This window comes from Hyaena hyaena, unplaced genomic scaffold (genome assembly GCF_003009895.1).
Source record: "Hyaena hyaena isolate Hyena2069 unplaced genomic scaffold, ASM300989v1 scaffold_359, whole genome shotgun sequence".
Classification (NCBI taxonomy): Eukaryota; Metazoa; Chordata; class Mammalia; order Carnivora; family Hyaenidae; genus Hyaena; species Hyaena hyaena.
In genome coordinates this window covers 812,664-837,758 of record NW_024080994.1, presented here as the reverse complement: position 1 = coordinate 837,758, position 25,095 = coordinate 812,664, and the positions used below count along the sequence as shown (strand labels likewise).

General features: G+C 54.6%; 3 protein-coding genes across 3 annotated transcripts; 2 read left to right on the top strand and 1 right to left on the bottom strand.

Moving 5' to 3' along the window:
* Positions 1-368: 368 nt before the first annotated feature.
* EVX2 (even-skipped homeobox 2) lies at positions 369-4,061 on the bottom strand. The gene is made up of 3 exons (XM_039250125.1): positions 3,635-4,061; positions 2,435-2,712; positions 369-1,103 (listed from the first exon to the last, which is right to left on the bottom strand). Exons 1-3 carry the CDS (start codon positions 4,059-4,061, stop codon positions 369-371), a joined length of 1,440 nt encoding a protein of 479 aa, XP_039106056.1.
* A 9,098-nt stretch (positions 4,062-13,159) lies between these two features.
* On the top strand, positions 13,160-14,983 carry HOXD13 (homeobox D13). The gene is made up of 2 exons (XM_039250139.1): positions 13,160-13,934; positions 14,733-14,983. The coding sequence occupies exons 1-2, from the start codon at positions 13,160-13,162 to the stop codon at positions 14,981-14,983; spliced, it is 1,026 nt and encodes a 341-aa protein (XP_039106070.1).
* A 5,162-nt stretch (positions 14,984-20,145) lies between these two features.
* Positions 20,146-21,107, top strand: HOXD12 (homeobox D12). Its single transcript, XM_039250121.1, has 2 exons — positions 20,146-20,719; positions 20,869-21,107. Exons 1-2 carry the CDS (start codon positions 20,146-20,148, stop codon positions 21,105-21,107), a joined length of 813 nt encoding a protein of 270 aa, XP_039106052.1.
* Positions 21,108-25,095: the final 3,988 nt, after the last annotated feature.

Sequence of the window (25,095 nt, the reverse complement as noted above, 5' to 3'; positions counted from 1 at the left end):
GGCTTACGGCCAGGACCCCGTACCTCTGAGGACCAGTTTGAGGGCGAGGGGATTGTCTTCGGGAAGACCAAGAGCTCCGGACAGAGGCGGGAAACGGGGCATGGGCGGTGGGAAACACTGAGAGGCAAAGATGCTGCTGGGTAGCAAATACAAAAATAGAAATACTTTGAGGGCACGCCGCCGGGTTTTTCCGCGCGGCTCTTTCCCCCAATTCGGTCGGGGCAAGTTCCCTTCGGCCTCCCGCGCCGGGGCGCCCCCTGGCGGCAGCTTTGGCAGCGGGCAGCGCGCAGAGGGCACGTGGGCGCACGGAGGGCGCTGGGGGCGCTCAGGGGACCCCCGGGCACGGCCCCCTGGCGGCGGCGACGTAGTTATCTGGTGAGCGGTGCCTCGTCCCTCTGGTCCGGGGGGCTCACGGCGGTCTTGCTAAGCACAGCGGCTGAGTAGGGCAGGAAGCCGCTCTCGGAGCGAGGAGCCGCAGCGCTGCAGCCGAAGTCCGAGCCGCCAGCGGCCCCCGCGCCGCCGCCGCCGCCGCCGCCCCCGCCGCCGCCGCCGCCGCCGCCGCCACCCCGGGAGCCCAGGGCCGCGGCGGCTGCCGCGGCGGCCGCCGCCGCAGATTGACTGCTGTGGCAACTGAGGCACGAGCAGGGAGCGGAGCCGCCGCTGGGGGGCGCCCCGGCCGCCGCGGCCGAGGAGGCCGCAGCCGCCGCAGCTGCCGCCGCGGCGGCGGCCGAGGCCGCGCTGTTGAGCCCCGCGGCGGCCGCTGGCGTCTGGTAGAGCCCCGGGTGGCGGAAGCTGCACAGCAGCTCCGGCCTGGAGTAGGGGTGCGAGAGGGCACGGAAGGTGTCCAGCGGACGGATGGAAGTGGCGAAGGGCGACGAGGCCGCGGCCGCTGCGCCGGAGGCCGCAGCGGCCGCGGCCGCAGCTGTGACACCCACGTGCGGGTAATAGTGCAGTGGCACGTGCGAGTGGAAGGGGTAGGGCAGGCTTCCGGTGGCGGCCGCGTGCGTCATCATGTAGGTGTAGAAGCTGGGGTCGGCCGGGTGCGGCCACGACATAGCCAGGCGCTGCCGCTTGTCCTTCATGCGCCGGTTCTGGAACCACACCTGAAGCGAGAGCCGCACGGCGGGGCGGCCCGAGTTAGGGAGTGCCCTGAGGCCTCGGCCCCCTCCCTGGGCCTCTCCACCTTTCCTGGACCTCCGAAAGGCCTGACCTACTTACTCCCCTTCGACCCGGCCGAGCTTGGAGACCCTCTGCTCTCCCAGCTGGTAGTGAGGGAGGCAGTGGGAACAGGCGTGGGTACACCTTCCTCGGCAAAAATAATCGGCCCTGTGTCCGACGGCTGCGGACTCCCTTACTCTTCGCTGCGCTTTATGGTCCCAACGCGACCTTCCCTCTGACCCCTCCACCCGCTGGTGCCCAGCCTTGCTGAGCACCGTTCTCTCAATCCCAGGATTTGCACGGGATTCTAGGCCACCTTTGAGGAAGGGCTACCGCGGCAGCTTTTGTCAAAGGTCGCCGCTCGAGGTCTGGAGTCCTCTGAGCCGCAAGGCCCTGCCCCAAGGGCCCGGGTCCGATTTGGATACTGAAGGCATGGTTTTGTTGGAATCGTTTGCCTCAAATGAGTGGCGGGAACAACATCCTCTTAAACTGGGAAAGGGACTGCTATACCCCTCCCAACACGGTCTAATGAAGACATCATTCGGCACAACTCTAAATTAAAGAAAGCCCGATCAAACCGAAGGGAGACTTCCACAACCTCCCTGACCCGTTGGAGCTTCCTCTTTGCTTTTTCTAGAGTGTGGGGTCCTCCGCGAGGTGTTCGCCAAATCGCCCAACCTCCCAGCTATCTCTCCCAGATTAATAAAATTAATCACTTAGAGACATATACGTAAGGACAATTTCGGTGTGTTCTCCCTTCCCCAGGAGGTTGCTTTTTTCCTGCTGCCCAGGAGGGGTAAAAAAATGTTTAGGAAACTACTTTCTCAACCCAATCGATTTTTAAAATACGGTATTCTTCTCTCCATGTTGTAACGATTTATGTGGAAAATAAATCTCCAAGATCAAGAGCAGATGAAAAGTTTCACCTAGGGTTCGTGCCACAGGAACAAAGAGCAGCCGGCTTTGCCGCCGAGGGGAACGTGGGGCCATGGACACGGGCTAGGGGCACCTGGGCAGGCGGCTGGGCAAAACTGAACCGAGACCCGTGCTTGCGGCATCGGCTCCGCCACTCCCCGGCCCTCCCAGGTCAGCCAGGCCGGCCAACCCTGCGGATTCGGCAGCTGAGAAACAAATATGCCCATTCCTTCGGTGACTCTACCCCGCCGATTGTCAGGCCTTCGGCTAAATGTGGCCACCCAGGAAAGAGAAAGGAGAAACAAAAATCAACCCAGACACCCCCGGGGAGGCTAGAAAAGGCGCGTGCTGGAATCGATACCTTGATGGTGGTCTCGGGCAGGTTGAGCGCAGCGGCCAGCTCGCACCGGCGGGGCCGCGACACATAGTTCTCCCGGTAGAACTCTTTCTCCAGGCGCGCGATCTGCTCGCGGGTGAAGGCTGTGCGGTAGCGCCGCACCTGATCCGCGCCGGAGCCGGAGCCGCCCAGCGACGCGCCCCCGCCGCCGCCGCCGCCGCCGCCGCCTCCATGCAGGCTGCCGAGGCCGGAGCCCGACGCAGACGTCGTGGTGCCCGCGGCGGAGCCGCTCTCCGAGTAGCCTGGCAAACAAACGGCCGACAGCGCGAGAGTCACCGTAGGGCCGAGATCTCCGCGCTGCGGCGGAGCGCGGATGGGGGAAGCCGGGAGAGGAAGGCAAGCAGCTGCCTGAATTGATGGGGTCTGTCATGCTTACAAATTGCTGCCGCAAATGGAATCAATGAAGTTTGGGGAGCCCTTCTTAACCAAATAATAAGGAACTCAATTGGGAAGTTTCTTTTTTCTTAATAATTAGAAATTTTCAGCTCGGGAGGAAAACTGGCCACGGGAAAATGCCTGCCTCTAGGCGTAGTTTGGTAAACTCTGGGCTTACCGTGGTCAGGAGATGGCAGGGCAGCAATCCGTAGGGCTTCCAACCTTTCTTTGATAGTCTTTTGGGTTTGGTTAAAAATATTTTTAAGAGTCAAAAGGCAGCAGCAGCTCAAACCAGAACCATTAGGGGGTGGACTCTACTTTTCAACTCTTTCTCCCGCTGACCCAAGCGGGTCTCCCAGAGGCGCCCGGCGAGGCTCCCTCCGACTTCCTCAGGATGCCCCCCTCCATTCGGCCTTGGGGAATCAGGGGCGAGGGGTTCAGAGCAGCTGCCCAGGGCACCCTCCCCTTAGCGCGGCTCAGCGGCTGGTTGGAGGTCAGTCGGCTCGCACGGGCTTTGAGACCAGCCCGAAGAAACACTTTCGCGGACTCGGGCGAAGGCGGGCGGGTGGGCCTGGAACCTCCCAGGCCTGCGCCTCGCTGGGAGGCTCCAGGAGCAGAGCGGGAGGGCCAGGTCCCCAGCATGCGTCCCGCCCCCGCCCGAGCCCGCTGGGTGCAGCTTGCCTGCGGAGGGCCGGTCAGGGGCAAAGTCAGCAGTCGCAAGGACCCGCGGGGGCCGCGGAAGAACGGGGAGGGTAGGACCAGAGAGCGCGGCAGGGGCGGCGCGGTTACCTTTGCCATTGTTTTCCTTGAGCGGCGCGGCTGCAAGGCCGCCAGGGGAGCGCAGCGCCGAGCAGCCCACCTCCACGTCGCTGCTCATGTCCGCCTCGGCGGCCGCCTCTGAATAATGACCCGGCTTTTTACGGCCTTCGGCGGCGGACGAGATTTCGGAGGAGACGGTGCTTTCGCTGCCCGGGTGCTGCAGGTTGAATAAAGTGTCTATTTCGAATTTGCCCTTGGCAGGGAGGTCTCCCAGGGCGCCGTGCAGGGGGGCGGACGGCAGGCGCGGGCTGAGGCGAGCCGGGTGCTGCGAATTTTCCAGGGCCTCGAGCACAGCATTGCCAGCCGAATCGGATAAGCTGGAGAACCGCTTGCCGGCCGTGGGGCTGTGCAGCCCTCTCTCCATCAGAATCATCTCTTTTCTTATTCTTTCCATCATCTCAGCTTTTTAAAAAATGTCACAGTGGCCCGGCTGTCCCGTCCTAATGATGGGCTGCGCCCAGGGCTAATTCTCATTCAGCCCCAGCGAGCGCCTCTAAATATTATTATCTCTTTTGGAGGGAGGCGGAAAAATTGTGGGATGCCAGAGCGAGGGAATGACTGGTCAAAATGACCCATACATCCTTCCGAGCCCGAGATGTCATTCATCAAAAAGTAGCGCTCGCTCGTCATTAAGGTACGAATGACGCCGTTCGAATAATCATTTATTGTAACAGGTTTATAAGCAAATAAATACACGCTCCTGTCAGTGGGTAATGAAGGCGGCTTCGGAGCAGACAAATGGATCCAGGTAGGAGGCGAGAAGAGACAAGAAGTGAGGAGGAAGGCTCCGGTCCTTTGCCCGCTCAGAGCCGGTTCTGTTCGCCCGGGGGTTTGGCCTCGGGGGTGAAATTGACAGTCTGATTAATAGACCGCTCCGCGGCACATTTCCCCCTTCATTTAGGGGCATCATTACGCTCTCAGTTTGCTGGGTTGCCCCTTAGGTCCTAATCATGCAGCGCCTTCCTCATTTTTCCTCGGACACAGATACGTGTTAAATAATAGATAATGCTTTGATTTTCCAGAGTAGATCATCGGGAAGGTTGGTGGTTTTTTTTTTTTTTTTTTTTTTTTTACATTTACAAGCGGGAGGGGGTAAGGGTAAGGGAGGGGACAAGAGAGAGGATGTAGAAGAGTTGCGTAAGGAGAAGACCTTGAGCTCCTGTCTGGATTACTTATCTTTCGGATTTTAGGATCAAATATGTACTTTATTTAACAAAGAGGATGCCTAATTTTCTCTCTCTCCACTTCTTCGCCCCAGCCTGGCTGCTCTCCTCCCACCCCAGCTGAGAGAGAGAGAGAGTGAGAGACAGAGACAGAAAGGGAAAGGAAATATCGTAGAGTTCCGAAAGCACTTTAGTGCTACGTGGCTGGGGAGGTGCGTTGGGCCCGCGCTTCCAAACGGAAACCATTAGGTCCTTTCTGATTTTTTAACACCGTTTGCAGAGTGAGTACTGAAGTTGAAGTCCTGGATTTTTTACTTTTATAACCCTGATGATGGATAGGCTTCTCGCCTACGCATTTTCCCTGGGGGAAATGAACTCGGCTGGACGATTTCATAGTAGAATTCGACAGCTAACTTTAAACACAGTCGCGATTTACAACGCCATATGGGCCGCCCCAGATCCACTTTTTACGTTGCCAGCTTTCCCCCTCCCTCCTCAAATCGAATTATTTGTGGCAAAGTTGCCGAATTTCTAGGTCAAAGGGGGAAAGAAGGGACTCAGCCTCCTTCCCCTACCATCCTGCGATCCTCCCTTCTCCACTGCTCTTCTTCCTTCTCTCCTTCCTCTCCTCCCCCAAGCCGGCCTCTTACCTGTGGCCCTGAGTAGTCCCGGTGCTGAGTCTGGGCGCGGAGAGTCTCGGACCAGCCTTGCTGCTGCTGCTGCTGCTTGCGGCCTGAGCCTGGCGGCTGAGCCTCTTGGCGATAACTTTGATGGTCATAATGACGCCGGTGGCAACCATTTTAACGAAGATCAATCTTCACTCGAGGCCGTTGCACATCTCCTCCTGCGCTTGCGCCCCACCCTGTCCAGACCCCCGGTGCACTGTGCGGGTCTGCCAGCCAGCAGCACAAGAGGAGAACCCGCGGCCACAGGCGGGAACAAGAGAAGACAGGGACAGGACACAGGGCGGCCTGCAAGCTTCCGAAGCGGCCGAGAGACCCTGGCAATCTGGGCGCTGGGCTCGGGTCTTGCATCCTCGCCCGGGCGCCAATTCAGACCCCAACCCAGCCCCCCTCCTTCCTCCCTGCCGCCACACCCAGCACATTGGGGTGTGTTAGGGTCAAACCCAGAATCTATTTGCCCATCTCTCCGTTGGCGCTTTCCTTTTAACCTTGAACCCGTTGGGGGCGCGTCAGGAATGTAAAGGGAGACGAGGTGTTAAATATATTTATATACATTTATACACATAGTCAATGCCAAAAGTTTCTCTCCTGTTTCCCTCGGCGCCAACTCACTTCAACAACGAGAGCTTTGCTTAGAAAATCAGTTCCACCTCTTTAGGTAATAAACGGAATTCTCCCCCAAGGTGAGAAATGGAAAGCTGGATAGGCACGCGGTGTCCAGAGGGGGCGGGAGGGGGGGACGCGCGGAGTGGGCGTCAGGAACCCAGAAGATGACTTGACTCGGCGTCCCCCTCCCACCCTATCCTAGAGGTCACACGACTCTGAGCACTATGACCCCCTCCTCGAGCCGGCTTTCTGGCCATTAACGTGGTCAAAGATTCGTCTTGTGGATACCCCCACCCCTCCCCGCTTGCTCCACAGTCCAGGCCCCCAGTTCTGCCACCCCTGGTCGGGTGCTCCTGGCAAAGAGAAGGCGCTGTCCCAGGAACCTGGGCAGGGTACCCTCCCCCCAGTCCCACTTGCTTAGGGCAATGAATGGGACACTTCGGTCCAGGCTCAGGTCCGTGGGTGGCCAAGGCCTCGGCGGGGGATGGGGGTGGGGGGTGGGACCTGCGGAGGCGCAACCGGGGCGGAAGTCGCAGATGCCTTTATTGCTGTCGTTTGGCGCCCCCGTCTGTTTTATTCGCGGTTTCGGCAGCTGCGAGCCGCTTTCAATCGCAGAAGCCGCCGCTGGGGGCTGGGGTGCGGAGGGCAACCCCTTCCTCCTTCGCTCCGCGCTTCCTCCCTTCCTCTGGGACCTCACGCCTCTGGTCCCAAGGCCTGCGCCAAACCGGACCTCAGACTGTTGAAAAGGTAAAACACTATTTCTAGGCGACACCTTCATTCATTAGTGGGTTTGAAAACTATTTTGCACCTTTTAAATAAAACTAATATTTCATATTCTAGCACGTATATTATAAAAGGTACATTGGAGACCGTGTCAGAGAAACTACTCACAGAAAAAGACACATAATTTTTCACTAAACTGTGTTTAGCAATGTTCCACGGGAGACAGTGAACACTCTATAACAACGTTTAATGTCCTTTATTTTATTTAGATCCTATACCCACTAGTATCATAATATTGGGCAATTTATTTACAGCTTTTACACTATAATTACACGTGCTTTTTTATATATATTATCTCCTCTAAAACTCACAGCAACTCTAAAGATCCATTCTATTACCCTTTTACAGAGATGAGAAACTTTCCCCACAGAGAGGTTGAAGGACTTGCGGATTTAAACTTTTCTCTGATAATATCCAAGTTATACATCCAAGTTTAAAAGCTTTGGGGCAGCGTTTTTGGCCGATTTTTTTTTCACGTTACATATGTCTTCCTTAAGTACAGGCCCATCTCAAAAACGTTGAGCTTGTATAGCGGGTAGTGAGAAGATTAATAGTTCTGTTGACGTTTGTTAATGAAATGCCCAAACCTTGGGCCTCTCTCCAGATTGTGGAGGCTGAAACTGAGGGTGGGCCTGTCAAATGTTCCTAGTTTTTAAAGGTAGAGTCCGGGCTATATCAAGCCCTCCTACCCACTACCAAGGTGGAGGAATCACTTAATAAAACAAGACAAGAATCCAACCCATGCCCCCGTGGCTTGGCAGGAATTTTTAAGGTACATTGGGGGTGAGGGTGTGGGAAGGACTTTCTCCAAATGGACTGGAAAGCACTTTTTGATCGAAAGGAGGAATTACATGAAAGACGTCTAATTTGTGTGTGTGTGTGTGTGTGTGTGTGTGTGTGTGTGTGTGTGTGTGTTAGGCTCCAGACTGTTTCTTGAGCAGCAGCAGGTCCTCCGAGGTGAAGTGGTAAACACTTTTGGCTTTCGACTGAAGGTAATAAAAATTTGTCCAGGCTGCCAGAGGGGAGGGGCACCGGTAACATCCGAGTTGTAACGGAACCCCGCGTCCGCCGGGGCCTGGCTTGGGTCTTGCGTGCCGTAGGCTCGCGGACAAGCGGGCCCAAACCCTGCGGGCCCACGTTTGGACGCAAGCTCGCTCGGGGATTGAGACCGCCTGGGTGTGGTGGGACCGCAGAACCGCAAAAGCCTGGGCTTCAAACCCCTGGTGCATTTTCTTTTGGGCAAATGCAGTCCCCACGGCTTTCGGCTTTCGGCTTGGAGGTTTCGGTTTATAAGGGAAGGAGCCGTCTCTTTGGCGACTCCAGGCCAGACTCCTTACTGGCAACTTTTTGGGGCCATCCCTCGGCAGGTCGCCCTCACGTTGTCTCTTACAGGTCGCTCTGGCTGCTTCTGGTTCTCCTCCTTCCCGACACAATTGCGAACCCCACCAGGGACGGTCAGGGAGTGGAGGTGGGGTACTTTCTCCCTGGACTCCGGACTTCACCCAGACCCGCTAGCTGCCTGAAGCTCGTGCGCCTCGGACGCGACAGGAAAACTTGCAGGGACATCTAGCGCCAGGCCTGAGGAACTGCGAGCTGCCCGGCCGCGAAGCTCAGCCTGACCACTTGCCCCTCCCCCTCCCTTCCTCCGCGACCCCTCCCACCTTCGTGGTTAGGCATTTCCCTAACCTTCACCCCTTCTCCGTGCTGGTGACCACACGTGGATTCCTCGTAGAGATCGCTGCTCTGCGGAATGGAGAGAGACAGAGAGAGACACACACACAGAAGGTGGGGAGAAAGAGAGAGAAACGCTTATTTTCATTCTTCTCCAAAGGCCCACAGAGTGAGCACTTACGGGACTTTAGTTAACAATGACATTGCTAGAGAAGTGTATCCCGAGGACAATCCCACACCTTGAGATACTGAACAAAACAGCAGAAGATTGCAGTCCCAGCTTTTGTTTCGGCGGGGGGCGGGGGGCGGGGGGGGGCGGGGGGCGGAGCAGCAATTTACCAGCGTCCTCTAGCTCTGGGCCCACCTTCCAGTGCCCTCTTCTCCGGGAGACTAGCGTTTCTCTAAGAGGGAAGGCTCTTGCTGTGTTTAATTTTTGCCAGGACTGGAGGTGTTCTCTCCATCCCAAACAAGGCCCCACTGCCCTGTGGGAGGAGGACCTGAGTTCACCAAATAGCGCTTCGGGTTTAGAGAGTGTTCTGTTGCCGCTATTGCAAACAATTTACATTTAATAAAGACTAATTGTATTGTCAAATTCAAATGGAATGCAGAATACGTCTCAGACGTAGAAAGTGCCAAAACTGAGGATGCCACTGTCCGGCTTTTGCTAGAGACCCCTTTCCGTTTACCCTAGGTTTGTTGCTTATAAATTTGTATGTATGTATATATATATATATATATATACACATACATTCATGTATGTATGTATATATATATATGAAACTGGGTATTACCTACCGAGGAAAAATTATCTTCAAAGTGGGCAGGGCACAGACTTGGTTGAGAGTTAGAACACTGTCCAGCCAGTTCCACTGGATTTAAGACTTAATTTTGGAATTAAGACTTTATTTCTACACTGTATTTTTGGCATCTTACGAGTTAATTAGGAAGGTGTCCTTCATTTCCTGGTGTGGCCATCAAGAAAAACACTTTCAAAGGAATTTCCAGCACCCTACTCTGATAGGACTTGGTAATTGTTATCCTGCCCTAATGGTCACCGATTATGTGGTTAATTGAGCTCACTACTGTCTTGACTAGCAGAGGAACTGATGCTCGACAATAAGTCTAAATCTCAACCTTCACCCACCCATTCCCCAACCCAGAACAAGGACATGATTTGGAAGATCATCTACAAGGAGAACAAGAGAGGGTGTAACTTTCAGAACATTATGAATTCCCAAAAAGGGTGCCTATGGAAAGAGAGGAGAGAGAAGAGCAAGTGATAGAAAGGAAGGCAGAGCTGACCTCTCTCTCTCGTCTCTCCCTCTCCCTGTCTCTCCATTCCCTCAGTGGGACCTTGGGCAATGAAGAGTTTCTCACCCAAATCAGGAAATGTGACAACACTGGTTTTACCGAATAACACATCAGTGTTTGGAGACATTTATGTCTGGTGGCAAAGGGTTTTCATTTAACAAAGATTATGTCTGTTGTTCAAGCCCCAACATAATACATCCCCACACATACACAGGGTTCTGTCTGTGCTCCTGGCCAGTTTAAGAAAATTATGCCCATTAAGTTTAAACCTAAAATCAACTCGGACACAGGGCACAGAAGCTAAATGAAATGTTTCCGCAAATTCAGCCTCAGAATTCCTCCACTACCTACCACCCTGGCTTGTAAACTATGTGTCTTATTAGTTCATAAACAGAGCAGCCCTGACTTTGCCTGGTACTCAGCCACAGCCCTATGATCCAATAGCAGCAGCTGCCCGGGGTGCTGGGTCCATTCTGAACCTCTTTCCCAAGGGGAATTCCCTTCCCCAATGCCAGGGCTTAGGCGGCCATACTGGAAGCAGGTTCAGCGGCAGGGTAACAAAAGCCAAAGCTCCTTATTGTTCAAAACCTCCCTGGTCCCTGAACATCCGCTAGGATGAGCAGAGAAACCCCAAGTCCTGAGAGTCCCACAGGGCAACTGGAGGCAGGACCACTATTGAGAAGCGTCTTTCAATTAGAGCATTAAGGGCTTTCAAAAAGAGAACGAATTGGGATTTTGCTTCCAGTCCTGCACAATTTAATTTCCTGCATGGAAAATCAGACCAAACTTGAAGAGCCATCTCAAATCAGCAAAACTTGACAAATTTTTCCTTCCTAGCTTAATTTCATTTTCTTCCTTTTTGGGGTATATATTTGCCTAATAAAATATATTTATCTGATAGAATATGACCAGAGGTCCTGGGGTGCAAAATCACAGGGATATTTAGTTTTAAAAGACTGAAAGTTCATTGGTTCCAGTTACATCTTAGAAATTGTGTCAACAAATTTGCTTTTTGAGGTCACAGAAAAAAACTTTTAAATGTGCCTGTGTTTTCTCTCTCTTTCTCTCTCTCTCTCTAAGAAAAAGCAAGGAAGACAAAGGAAAAATAAGTGTTTCAGGGAGGCATTCTGTGACTGGTTTGGTACCTAAATTGTTGGGGAAATACGACCCAGCCAAACTCTTTGAAAAAGTCAGCAACTCTGTCACCTGGCCCCGCTGGTGTTTTTAAAACGCCGATTCATCTTCCGTTACTAACTTTTGCCTCCTTGTTTCAAGTAACCAAAATTGTTCTCGCCAGAAAACTTCTATTCGCTATGTCTTTCTGCAAAGGCTCAGCCCCCTCTGACTCAAATTTGATCATGAACACATCTAGGACTTCAAAAAGGTCAAATTCCCCGGCTTTTCCTTTCCAGCGCCCCTCTCATAACTTACCCCTTTATTTGAGCCTTTTATGGTTACTGCGTTTGCGTGTCAACACTCCCAACACCAGCAGCCCACCCTGCAATGCCAGGCCAGGCCCAGGAGGGCCTCCTTGGCGTTTTTACCTGCCCCATCCAGTCATGTCTTGGGTCCAGGAATGGCAGGGCTGGGTGACAAGCTGGCTTCACTGATCAAGGCTCAGGGGAGCAATTTTCTTGGAGATGGGCTGGGCTGGGGAGTTGATGCTACAGAACCAAATGGGCTCACTCTGAGGCCTCCTGAACCCACCCCAGCACCTTCAACTCCTCAGATGAAATGTTGCTCCTAAGGTGTAGCCTTAAGTCTACAGCAGGAGACACACCAGCTCCCCGTAACGGCTAAGATGGGGGGCGTGTGGTGGGCTGGGGCTCTGTGGCTGAGAAATGGCACTAAGGGATGAATCGGGTCAGGGCTATGAGGCTTGTTCCAGGAGCCCACTCTTTCCCTGGAGATCAGACCCAGTTGCTCTGGGCTGCTCCTATCAGGAGCCCCAACTTTGCTCCCGGGGGAAAAAAAACCATCCTCTCAATTTACCCTTTTCAATTCTCTGTAGTTGGCAGCTTGGAAAAGAAAGCGAAACAAAGGTCCTTGGGAAAGTGAAGTTTTCAATTAATTGGTGTGAGTAATGGGCGGGGGCGGGTGGTGGCTGCAAAATGCAAGAGGCAGTTGGGCTGCAGGGGAGGCGCAGAAGTTTCGTGGCGGGCAGCAGAGTGGCTTTCTCCAAGTGCCTTCCACAGGGTCTCTCTGCCGGCCAGGGGGGGAATCTGCGCAAGGGCCGGGGAGCCCAGTTCGGGAGGCGACTCCCGGCTGCCCTGAGTGTAGAGGCGAATAGTGTGGACCAGGCATCCGTACTTTTCTCCCTGGGGCAGATCGTCAGGTTCGCCGCGTCAAGGCCGAGTTTTTTCGTCCGTTTAACTTACTTGTAAGTCTCTGTACCGGCACCAAGGGCGCTTCGTGGGCATTTTCCTGGTAGACGGTGTGTGTGTGTGTGTGTGGGTGTGTGTGTGTGTGTGTGTGTGTGTGTGTGTGTGTGTGTGTGTAGGGAGGGTTGCTCCAATTGGTCTTAATTCGGAGGATCCTGTGTGATAACAGGCTTGAAATGCCTTTGCCCCTCAGCAGTGCTCAAGGTAGGGAAAATTAGCTCCCTCGGGTTTGGGGTCTAGGTCAGCTAATCCAAGGGATTCAGCAACAGGATCAAAAATCAGCCTGTTTTCACATCATTCTGACCATCTCGGTCCTTCGCCTTCGTACAGCTCGGGGATCCCAGGAGAGGTGGCAAAAACAGCCGTGGCCGAAACAAGCCGCAGGCCTCGGCGCCCTTCTCAGTCGCAGACAGGGCCTAGGATGGGCGGTCGCGCAATCGGTTCGTGGGGGTTGGCTTCGGCGCAAACGCCAGGGTCCAGGCGAGGGCGGGAAGGGGCGGTGGGCTGCGCTAGGCGCTGGGACGGGGTAGGGGCCGGGGTGGGTGGGTCCGGCGGGGCCTGGGCCCGGAGCCAGACTCTCCCGCGCCCCCACCCCCACGTGGCCCCGCGCAGCCAATGGCGCGGCCCCGAGCGGGAGCCCTCGGGGAGGGAGGAGGCCCCCCGACCGGCCCAGGCCCCCTCCCAACCTGAACTTCGTTTTTATAAACGTCCCGCGATGAGCTAACCTGTTGGAGGGCGGGCGGGCGGGAGGCGGGAGGCTCGCAGAGGGAGAGAGGGTGAGAGGAAGAGGGCGGGAGCCAGAGAACGAGAGAGAAAGCAGAGGAGGGAGGAAGCGCGCCGCGCCATGGTGTCCTGCGCGGGGCCGGGGCCGGGGCCGGGGCCGGGCCGGGCCGGGCCATGAGCCGCGCCGGGAGCTGGGACATGGACGGGCTGCGGGCGGACGGCGGGGCCGCCGGGGCGGCCCCAGCTTCCTCCTCCTCCTCCTCTGTGGCGGCGGCAGCGGCGCCGGGCCAGTGTCGCGGCTTCCTCTCGGCGCCAGTGTTCGCCGGGACACACTCCGGGCGCGCGGCGGCGGCAGCGGCGGCGGCGGCGGCGGCGGCGGCGGCGGCCTCGGGCTTCGCGTACCCGGGGACCTCGGAGCGTGCGGGCTCCGCCTCGTCGTCGTCATCTTCGGCTGTGGTCGCAGCGCGTCCCGAGGCTCCCTCCGCCAAAGAGTGTCCCGCGCCCGGCGCGGCCGCTGCGGCGCCTCCGGGCGCCCCAGCTCTGGGCTACGGCTACCACTTCGGCAACGGCTACTATAGCTGCCGCATGTCGCACGGCGTGGGCTTACAGCAAAACGCTCTCAAGTCGTCGCCGCACGCCTCGCTGGGAGGCTTCCCGGTGGAGAAGTACATGGACGTGTCGGGCCTGGCAAGCGGCAGCGTGCCGGCCAACGAGGTGCCCGCAAGAGCCAAGGAGGTGTCCTTCTACCAAGGTTACACGAGCCCCTACCAGCACGTGCCTGGCTACATCGACATGGTGTCCACCTTCGGTTCCGGGGAGCCTCGGCACGAGGCGTACATCTCCATGGAGGGCTACCAGTCCTGGACGCTGGCCAACGGGTGGAACAGCCAGGTGTACTGCGCCAAGGACCAGACACAGGGCTCCCATTTTTGGAAATCCTCCTTTCCAGGTAGGGGCGATGGTGGAAAGGGGAGGCCAGGAGGCAGGGCGGGAGGGGAGGGGAGAGAGAGAGAATGAAAAGAAATCGCTAGTGGTGTATGCCCCTGCTGGGGGGCTGCACGAGTCCTCCCCGGCCAGCCAGGGTTAACCTATGGAACCGTTCGTGCAGTTTGCCCGAAATCTGTACGTTTCCCCTTTGACTTCAGCTGTCTTTCTCACAACCCTCTCCTTCTTGTGTGCGGGTGCAAGCCTGTTTTTCCCCCACAGTTGAAGGTCTTTGCGTGCCCTTTGCCCAGGCCTTGGCCCCTCCTCTCCAAAGAAGTGTCACAGAGTTGGGCCCCACTTTTGAAGGATATGTCTGCTCCAGGGTGACCACTAAAGCTCCTAAGAGCTCACAAAGTACAAACACAGGAGCACTAGAAATCAAAGCCTGAACCAAAAAACAAAACAAAACAAAAAACTGGATTTTTTAAAGTCTGTTCGTATGTGTGCAACTGGCATTTGCAGAAATTGTCTTTATAACTGTCCCCAGTAACCAAGCCATAAAATTGAAGGCCTGTTAAGATACTGGTTTGAGAAAACATGATGATCCATCAACATCAAATGGCCTTCACTTTGAAGTGCAAATAATCTTTCTTTAATAATGTGTAAATAATATGTCTGTGTGAACAATAATAAAATGCAAACAGCCCGGTTTTCTTTATTCCCCATTCCCACTCCAAATGTACACACACAGTCCCCAGTGGTGCCCCCAGAAATCCTAGTCTAATTTTTCCATGCTTTTTTTTTTTTTTTTTCCAAATATCAGGGGATGTAGCTCTAAATCAGCCAGACATGTGTGTCTACCGTCGGGGGAGGAAGAAGAGGGTGCCCTACACCAAACTGCAGCTCAAAGAACTGGAGAACGAGTATGCCATTAACAAGTTCATTAACAAGGACAAGCGGCGGCGGATCTCAGCCGCCACGAACCTATCCGAGAGACAAGTGACCATTTGGTTTCAGAACCGAAGAGTGAAAGACAAGAAAATCGTCTCCAAGCTCAAAGATACTGTCTCCTGATGTGGACCAGACTGGTCAAAGAGAGTTTAAATGCTTTCAGTTGTCTCCAAAAGACCTTCGGAAAGACTTGAATATGTATTTAATTCTCCCCATCTCCCTGCCAATCAAGGCCAATTTTGTGAATTGTTTTTCTCTCTTCCCCTATCCGGCTCTAAAACCTTTTGCTGCCCCAACCTGACTTTGTAGTTCTGTTTCTTACTTGCTTATTATTGATTTTGTTCTTGTCTAGGTTTATTTTTTATGATGTTTTTAATGTTCTGTTTCTCCCTCCAGGCCAGTATAAAGGACTTGAAGTACTTTTGAATAATCCCCCCCCCCAAAGAATTTCAGAAGTGCCATTATGATTTCAGTGTTTTATTCCCTTAAATTACTTCATATGCCTGTTTCCAGCACTGATTATCTTCATAATCTATTAGGGCAGAACGATTTGCAGTCATTCATATCCTGTGATTGGGCTATTTAATCATTAGCTCTCAGCAGTCACCCTGAGGCAAGTGGAAACAGCTCTGGGCAGGCAGCACTCTAAGGTCACTGGGAAAATCTAAAAGCAGGCGCTGGAGGTACTCTGCTGGCTTTTAAAGCAGCTACCTTATTAAATAGGGTTTGTATTGATATTGGAATGAAGACAATCTTTCCTACTTCGGGTCTTTCATTTGCTGTTGTACTTATATGTGTCTAGTATATGTTGTCGATTTGTGCTTTTATAATCTTTAATTTGAAAATACTTTGTCCTCATGGATGCCTTCATTTCCCCAGCTCTAAATGCAGATATTTAAATGACTGCAGTTGTGAGAGTAATCCACGGGTGGTATAAATGTACACCTTCTCCTTGACCTTGGGTCTGTGGGACTAGAACTGAAGTGATCTCCTCAGTCCCCTAAAAGAGACTGAATCAATGTGGCCAAGGGTGGGAACGTTTATCCAGAACCCAATGAAGAACCTGACTGTCTGAACGATGTATTGAGCCTTTCATGGAATTTTAAACCATCTAACAAATACGAAAATGTGGAGCTCTACAGCTCAAGAAACACAAATGTTTCTGAAAGTGACAATAAGTAACTGCTTTTTAAAGTGCTGCATATTTATACAACCGAGAGATTATTTTTGTAGATGAAATGTCTGTGAGCTGGGATGCGTGCGCAGTGCTTCAGACATTTAAACATCCTTTTTTTATTCCTAGGGAGATGCAAATAAACAGAACTCTTATTTCTTCGTCTTTACATATTGCTTTCTTTTTCCAAGCTTGTGTTACCTCTTGTGTTCTTATTTATTATAAAATCTTGTTGTCATGAACGTTATGATGTTCACTATAGATGAAGGAAACTCAATACCAGTTCTACTCTCTGAAAACTCCACTCCATTTCCGCCACCCCTCTCCACCCTTTTCCCTGTGGCTTTAACATAAGTAGTGATGTCTTTAAATGAGAATATAATTTGTGGTGTCTAAAATGATATTTTTTACCGGACAAAAAAAGTCTCCAATAAAATTTTTACTTCTCTTTCAATACTATCACTTTATTCAAATAGTTTTATTTTTTAAATCGATACGTGTGTTTGTGTCTGGGTATAGGAAACTGTGCTCACTTGAAGGTGTTCTTCCTAGAAAGGCCATTATAAATGTCTACTCTTGGAAGATCTTGAAATTAGACATATCCATATTTGGCAACTGAAAAAGAAACATTTCAGGCTGATCCCTTATCGCCTTCTCCGTGCAGACTCCGAACAGCATTTGAGGACTGCAAACCATAATTATACACCCTAAACCTCCAGACGCAATTTTTAGGCCCAATGAACTTTCTTTTTTGAGGCCTTTTTGCCACTCAGGGAAATGGCCGCTAAGGAACTGAGTACCTCATGTTGTTAGCGCCGAGGCACAGTTTAGTGGTTGCTAAGTTTTTGGTATGTAAGTTAAATACACATGGTTTAAACCCTCGCACAATATGTAAACTCTTCTGGCGGGAGGGCTCCCTTATGGGTCCGCTAGAGAAAGTGCAGGACCCAAGGTCCAGCGCTACTTTCGTTTTCTCTGGCCCGTCTTGATTTCTTTCCTATCTTGCATCGATGGTTGGCTGTGGGCGGCCCACTTCGTTTCCACTGACGGAGAGGGACAGAGAGACACAGAGAGGGAAATAGAGGCAGACAGAGAGAGAACGGACGACATTCAAAGTTTGGAAAAGAAATAACCCTGAAAAATGGGGACACATCCACCCGGACGTTCCACTTCCAGGAAGAGTTTCTACCATTTTCTGTTTTTCCTCGTAAGATGTGCTTTCATCGGAGGCAGGCCTGTTTTCCCTTCGTTTCCGACGTCGCTTTCCCTCCTTTTTTGTAAGTTCCAGACTCCAGGGCCGCACTCCATTTCCCAGGTCCATTTCTGAAGTTTCCTGTCGGATGCGGAGATTGCCTGGAGGTTTTCCTTTCACCCGTAGTTTACTGGTCAGTTTATCTCTGCCCAGGAAACATGGGAGGTTTGCTGAAGATTAAAACTGCTCAAATGCTCTCCGGTGGAATTTGAATTGATGGCTAAATCAAGAACAGATGAAGACTTCGCCATTTACATGCACTCCTTTTATATTCCGAATTGAGGAGGGAGGAGGGGAGCCGGTAGGTGGCCGGAGCGCTGGTAGGGAGGCCCACGGGGAGCCCAGGCGAAAGGAGCTTCGGAGAGAGGCCTTTCTTCGGGTGGAGACGGAGAGGCCGCGGGGAGAACGCCTCCGAAACCTAGCAGGTTTGGAGCGCCGATGGCGGAGAGTCGAGGCCCGCGCGTCTACGCGTGATTCAAGAGGCGAAGAAGGCTTTTGCAGCCGGGACGCGCCGCCAGACAAAGGGGCGGCCGCGACGCTGCCCCGTGTCCGGCAGCCTGCCGGATGCCTCTGACTCCGCTGTCCCCGCCAGTCTTGCTGCTGCCACGATCCCCGGCTTTCCGCGACGCTTGGCGGAGCCCGGCAGCGGGCCGTGACCGCACGGGCTGGCGACCCCAGGCCGGCTGTGCCGCCCTTCACTGTTGATCTTGACCGTGCGGCGGCGCCTCGCCAGGCGTGGAGCTCGCTCGCCATCTCCTGGGCGGTCGGCGGCATTGGCAGAACTCGCGGTTTAGCTTTGCGGCCAAATCCTCGCCCATTCTCCTCCAGTTCACCAGCCAAGCCTCCTGCCCTTCCCACCAACGCGCCCCCCTTCCTCCCGCCCCCCGCCCCGCCCCGCCCCGCCGCGCAGTCCTCAGCTCCCAGCTCGTAACTCCGAGCGTACAACTTTGCCCGCTGGACCTCGGAAATTACAAACGCAGGAGATAAGGTGGGGCGGCTGGACACCATTCTGAGCCAAAGAGAAATGAAGGGAGTCCAATGGTTCTAGTCTTTTCATTTCTCACTTTGTATCTTTAGTCCCCAGGGGTAAACCGCTGCTGTGCGGCTGCCTAAGGGTCCGGAGAAGACATCCCTGGACTCGGAAATACCGGAGCGTCGCTGTGTGCTGAGACGGGAGGAGATGCGACTGCAGGGATCCCTGGAGCTGGAGTTTTGGGGCCTGGGGAGGCTGTAGCTCCTGAAAAACAGGGAGAGTCTCCCAAAACGAGAGCCTGGATCCCCTAAGTCCCTAAGAACTGAGGTTGCAGCTATGCCTACACCTCCCCCCACCCCCACCCACCCCCGAAGGACGGGGAGTGGAGTTTTGTTTGTTTCTTCTCTGTGTCTGAGCTCCTAAGGAAACTCTGACAGAACGCAGAGGAGTCCGGACATCCCCATCCCCACCTCCTACCCCCGCCCTAGCGCAGGAGGAAGAGACCGACTGCGTTCCCCAGAGCCGCCCAATTGGTCGCCATAACTCACAATAAAGTCGCAGCGCGGTGGTCAGCCTTGCCCTCCGGCGGCGCCTGTGTGGTCTCCGTGCCGGAGCTGGCGGTCTAACCAATTCCAGCTTGGCTCGGGGACAGCGAGGCGGGCTGCATGTTGGGGTGGCCGCCAGTCACGCGGCCGCTGGGGTTCTTGGGACCGAGGCAGAAGAGGAGGACCCATAGCCCTCTGGCCAAGCTAAACTGGAGGGCCTGCGGAGGAGGCTGCCACATTGCTCCCGGCGAGGGAGAGCCGCCCCTCCTGTTTGCGGCCCTGTTCGCCAGAACCCCGAACCCGCCAGCGGCCTTGGAGGCGCTGGGCAGAGCAACGCCGCTAGCCTGCTGCCTTGGCGGGCCGTCCTGTTCCCCGCGGGATGATTCTGGCTCGTCTGTCCTTCCACACCAGATCCGGGGAGTTCGTCCTGCTCTGCCCGCTGCAGAGGACTTGAAGAGCGTGGAGTTCTGGTTGGCAGCATGTAGTCGCTAAGGTGACTCCTGGCAAAAAAAAAAAAAAAAAAAAAAAAAAAAGAATGTAGCCTTTGGCCACGATTGACCAATGCAGCTGCCCCTTTCTGGGCCAGCGTTCTCCACGGACCGGGGATGGCCGCAACTTTCCTGGGAGCAGAGGGCTTGGCCATAGAGAAGCACGCCAGAATTGGTTTGAAACCACTTTCCTGGGCACCAAACATGGGCAGATTTGTGATGCATTTCTCCTCCATCAGCAAACCTTTGGACTATGTCGGGTTCAGGCGGTGTGTGGGTTCTCGCGGCAACATGACCAATGTGGAATCCTCCCCAGAGGGACAGGGGCAGGAAAGAATCGGCCTAGGAGTAGCATAGCTCGGGCCTAGGGACAGAGCTGGTGGCCCCACCAGACAGTGGGCTCTCTGGACAAGCCTCGCTAGAGGTGCACAGTACTGGAAAAGGCCTTAGCTGCAACTTAAAGCTCGTGGAAGCAAGCCTGGCCCAGGTAGCTGGTGGAAACGGGGAGTGCAAAGCCAATCAAGATCAAGAGGGATCCCAAGGGACACTGGGGCAAAGGCACCCAATGTCCCCAGCTCCTGCAGCTGAGCCCGGAAACTCACAGTGGTTTCACCTTCGTTCCACGTGCCTCGATTCTTCTGCCTGGCAGCCTCGTCCTTCTCCATCGAATATTGCGGGAGTTATCATAATACCCTGAAGGGGGGGAAAACGGGTCGGGGGATGTAGGCGGTGCTGAAATGTCCGGCTTTGAAGAACCTGCAGGCAAAGTTTCGTCCAATCGTCTGAGCCTGTCCTCTTATTCCCGGTTGTAACTAAATACTGCTGCGAGCGCAGCTGAAGCCCTTTGTTGGAGATGTGTGAGCGCAGTCTCTACAGAGCGGGCTATGTGGGCTCGCTTCTGAATCTGCAGTCGCCTGACTCCTTCTACTTCTCCAACCTGAGGCCGAATGGCGGCCAGTTGGCCGCGCTCCCCCCCATTTCATACCCGCGAGGCGCGCTGCCCTGGGCCACCACGCCCGGGTCCTGCGCCCCAGCGCAGCCTGCCGGTGCCACCGCTTTCGGCAGCTTCTCGCAGCCCTACCTGGCCGGTTCCGGGCCGCTTGGCCTACAGCCCCTGGGCGCCAAGGATGGACCCGAAGAGCAGGCCAAGTTTTACACGCCCGATGTGGCCGCGGGGCCGGAGGACCGTGGCCGTGTGCGGCCGCCCTTCGTCCCCGACTCTAGCCTGGCCCCCGCGGCCGCTGCTCTCAAAGCGGCCAAGTACGACTACGCGGGTGTGGGCCGTGCGGCAGCGGGCTCTGCAGCCCTGCTCGAGGGGACCCCCTGCGCTGCCGGCTTCAAGGACGACACCAAGGGCCCGCTCAACTTGAACATGACAGTGCAGGCGGCGGGCGTCGCCTCTTGCCTGCGACCTTCGCTGCCCGACGGTAAACGGTGGCCATGCTCCCTGGGCCAATTTGGGCTGGGCTGGGAGGTGGGGTGCAGGGGCGAGTGTGTAGAGGGAGGGAGCCGCTGGGGGCGGGCAGACAACAGGGAGCAGCTGGCAGGGCTGACCTGGCTTGGGGCTGTGTTGCAGGCCTGCCGTGGGGGGCGGCCCCAGGGAGGACCCGCAAGAAGCGGAAACCCTACACCAAGCAGCAGATTGCGGAGCTGGAGAACGAATTCCTCCTCAACGAATTCATCAACCGCCAGAAGCGCAAGGAATTGTCCAACAGGCTGAACCTCAGCGACCAGCAGGTCAAAATCTGGTTCCAGAACCGGCGTATGAAAAAGAAGCGCGTGGTCCTGCGCGAGCAGGCGCTGGCGCTATACTAGCCCCCGGCGTGGCCGCGGCTGGCCGGGCCTGTCCTTTCAAGCCGAGGCCTGGCGTGGAGGAAGAACTGGGGCTTTTCTTTCCGCTCCTTCTCCGCTGGTCCCAAGGACCCTCCTGCTCAGTCCCACAGCCCAGGAGCCCTGGCGAGTTGGGCCTCCACGCTTGCCGATCTCTCGGAGGGGCCTGCAGAAGTTGCAGCACAACCTTGGCCTTGAGGCGCCCCGAGTGGGGGCCTGGGGTCACCTGTCCTAGCTCTTGGCTGGGGCATTTACACGGGGGCTCACTCTAGCACCCTTGTACTTGGATTTCTGCTTCCACAGAGACTCCCTTTCCTTTTCTCCCCAGTCCTATTGTAATTTAGCAGACACCTCACTAGAGCGCAGAATGGCATTGAATTTAAGAAGTCCTCCGGGAAGGAGTAGAAAGGGCTGCGGGTACAATTCTGTCTCTTTGCGGCCAAAGCTCCTTCTGGCAAAGCCAGAGTCTTGGCTCTGAAGTGAGGAAAGGGCGCCGCCCCCCTCCTGTCTGCCCTCGCTGGTTCCGGAGGACAAAAGCGACCCTAGACCTTCAGACTTGGGGAGGAAAGGCTAGGGGAAGGGTGGGGTGGCCAGACAAACTCATGGACACCTCTGAGTTTGAGCTGGGCTAACCCTCCCAGCTGGATAGAATGGAGAGGCTTCTTCCTTCCCATGGACTCGAGCAGGGAGGCTCGGTCTCCACCGCAAACTGAAATCTCTAGACAGTACTGGTAAAACTCCCCTACTTCTCTCTCCTCACACACACCCAGGCCAGAGCCCTGCACTCTGTAACTGGACTCGGCTCTGGTGAGGACAGCTGCTAGTCTGCTTGGAGGCTGGGGTGCACTAGAAGGTGGGGAAAATACCCAGGGGGATGAGACCGGGGCGAGAAGGGTGTCCTACCTTCCAACTGTAAATATGGCTGTCCTGTCTAGGTGGGTAAGGGTGTGGACATGCCTTTCTTAAACTAGAATAACGGGCTACTGCAGGGAGAGGTGAGAGCCCCTCTAGTAGTCAGGGGGCGAAGGAAGAGGCCCTTCAAATCCTCAGCCCCTGGTCGCTGCTCTAGACCAGGTAGAGAGAAGTTCCCCTCGCTCACCCTCTTCGCCACCGGACAACTCCGCAGGGGCCTTTCTGTGTCTCAGCGCTGTGCCCTTTCTGAGCCCATGTCTGGCCTGCCTCAGTGGAGCCTGTAAGGCCTTGGGCCCTGCTGGGCTTGCTTTGTCTCAGCTGGGTTCCTGAATGCCAGATGGAGTTGTTTTGCATGTGTTGGGGGGTCTTGCCTTAACCTCAGTGAGACTGAGCACTTCCCCCCTCCGGTTCCTTCTACCATCCCTACCTCTTTTCCCTCTTCTTCTGAGAAGTAGCGCCCCCCCACCACCACCATCAACAACAACTGGGATGTATGACAGCCAAAGAGTCGATTCCTTCCCAAAGTCCGATGACTTATTTTTAGTGGGGGACTAGGCCCTAGATCTGGAGTGGGCACCCCACAGAGCCCCAAGCCTCAACCCAACTGACCTCAGCTGATGTTTAGATTAATTGCGTTTTCTCTGCTATCTAATAGTTGTGCATGTTTTATGTTGTTTTGATTTTTTCAAAAAAAAAAACCCCACAATAGCTTGTACATATCAGATACATAGAAATGTTTTGAGTGGAAATAAATATCCAAGTCCCAGCCAAGCTGTCAAGGGACCGATGTCAATTTTTCAAAAACGATTCAGATTCCCTCCTAATGATTTTAGGCCAGCAAATTCGTTTCTCTTTTCTGGTGGTGGTTTCACTGTGGGTGTTGACTGTTCATTACATGAGAAAATGGCTTCCAAATCAGTCAGAAAATGGTGCATAAAAGCCTATGAACAAAGTGTGTATGAAACATCCAAGTGGGGGGATTGGGGGTCGGACTGTGGGCAGATCTGAGCGTGTCTCACACGTTAAGTGTGAGCTTGTTGCACGCCAGGGCTTCTGTATTTTGCCTCCATTCCCCACTTTTAAAGCTTGCTATTATGGGGAGGAGGTGCTTGACAATACATGAGGCTCCTCAGATCTCAGTACAAAGCATCTCTCCTTGCCATGTTTTGGTCAGGCTTCTTTCAAATAGGCTATGCCCTCCATGCTGGCACCTCTGCCTGGAGCCCAGCACATTCCCTTGGGGAACGTGGGCTCCGCACCCTATACGCCTTAGGAGCCTCTAGCTGAGGCCAGGAAAGCTGCCACCCTCTTGCAGACCCCAACTCCCATCTAGCTCTGAGATGGAAACTAGAGAATTGCCAGCTTTTAGCAAGTGGAAGAATTACCAAGGACCACTAAATCTCTAAGACCAAGTTTTCATGGGTTCCAACTCCCTTCCTGAAGCCAATTTGATGGGTATATTTAAAAATATTTTTAAAGTAGCTATTTTAAGGAAACTACATTGGTGGGGGGTGGGGAGAGAAGCAAGCAGCCCTATCTTTAGAAATGTTTTTCCCACCTGATGGGCTCAGGTAGGCGGTGGTACCCCAAGCTGGATATCTCCCCCAGAACAACGGAAAAAAGGCCGAGGCCACACTCAGACCTCAGGTCCCGAAAGCTGGGTAAAGGACTAGGAAACCGGACTTAGATGCAGACCCTACAATAACACAGAGAGACAGTTTCTTTCCAATGTATATCATTAAATCACCATGTTCTTTCTCTTTAGCCTGGGATGTGGGGTGGGAGGAGAAATTCATGGAGACCACTCCCCAAAGAGATTGAAAGGATTCTAAGTGTAAAATCTTGACTGTTGATTGGGGCTTCAGCAGTGTTTTTCAAATCTATCCCTTTTACTGACCCGCACAAATACAAAGGCGGTGGTGTCCTCTCTCCTTTCCTAGCCGAAGTCCTATCAGGGATTTGGAACCACGACGAAATTCGTAAGAAACAAACGCCGAGAGAAATGATGCTGAAATCTGAGTGCTCAACATTCCCTCGCACAAAGACAAATGCGTCCTCCGAAATGCTGCAGTCCAGGCAGGCCTCTTGACCAAGAAAAGGGGTTTTAAAGGAGAAAAATGGCTTCGTCTGGCGTTCAATCGGCTGCGAGCTCAGAGGGCCAGCTCAGAGGGCCGACCGGGGGACTCTTAAGGCCTGGGGGCTCTTCCCGAGGGAGGCGGGCTGGGGAGGCTTCCGGGAGGCCGGCGGGTGGAGGAGAAATTCAGAACCGTTGTAAATATTCATGCCTGCGGGGGGGGGGTTGCCTCTTCACCCCGCCTCTCCCAGCTGCATTCAACCCCGCTTTGCGGGGGGGGGGGGGGGACAGCGCCTGTCCGATCGTCCTTGGACAAAGGTGATCTCCCCACATTTTTGTTCTCCAGTCATTTGACTTAGGGAGTCCATTCCGAAGGTTCTGCTGGGAAGGGACTGGCTCTGGGTGTTTCCCCCCCCGCATTTCTCCTCTTCTTTCGTTTCCTAAAAGAGCATAAATAATTAAAGTTTGGCAGGGAGGAAAAGCTTTCTTGCAGAACTGTAGTGGCAATAAATGAAATGACTCAGAATCCCTTCCCCAGTCAGCTTTTACGAGGGCTGCCAGACAGTGTCTGTTCACGTTCTCCAGATACCAGGGGCGCCCTGACAAAGTTAAGGTCAAGTTAGTGTCTTATCTTGGGTGGCTCAAAATTACCGCATCGCGTCTGGGCGCTGCGCGGAAAGCTACCACTCGCGGAGCAGCTGGATGTGCCGGGAGGGTCGGATGCGCTCTCTGTGCTTCGAGTGGGGCCTCGCAGGCAAGGACAAGGCCACAACGCCGGAGTCTTCATGGTAGGTTCTCGCGGGACGCGCGGGTCGGGAAGCTGCGGTTTTCCTTAGGTTTCGGGGCGAGGATCGACGAGGGAGCTAGGGCGGGCGAAAGGCCGAAGAGGGCCAGGCCGAAAATGAAAGCCCAAGGTTGGGCGTGGGGGCGGGGGTTCGCGCTAATGCGCAGAGAGGGGTCCGCTGCCCCTTCCCCTATGCACCCGCG

Coding starts and splice junctions, on each gene's coding strand:
- EVX2 (XM_039250125.1), bottom strand. CDS start 4,061: ATGATGGAAAGAATAAGAAAAGAGATGATTCTGATGGAGAGAGGGCTG. Junction 2,713..3,634: donor CAAGGAAAACAATGGCAAAG/GTAACCGCGCCG, acceptor TTTGTTTGCCAG/GCTACTCGGAGAGCGGCTCC. Junction 1,104..2,434: donor TGCCCGAGACCACCATCAAG/GTATCGATTCCA, acceptor CTCTCGCTTCAG/GTGTGGTTCCAGAACCGGCG.
- HOXD13 (XM_039250139.1), top strand. CDS start 13,160: ATGAGCCGCGCCGGGAGCTGGGACATGGACGGGCTGCGGGCGGACGGC. Junction 13,935..14,732: donor TTGGAAATCCTCCTTTCCAG/GTAGGGGCGATG, acceptor TCCAAATATCAG/GGGATGTAGCTCTAAATCAG.
- HOXD12 (XM_039250121.1), top strand. CDS start 20,146: ATGTGTGAGCGCAGTCTCTACAGAGCGGGCTATGTGGGCTCGCTTCTG. Junction 20,720..20,868: donor GCGACCTTCGCTGCCCGACG/GTAAACGGTGGC, acceptor GCTGTGTTGCAG/GCCTGCCGTGGGGGGCGGCC.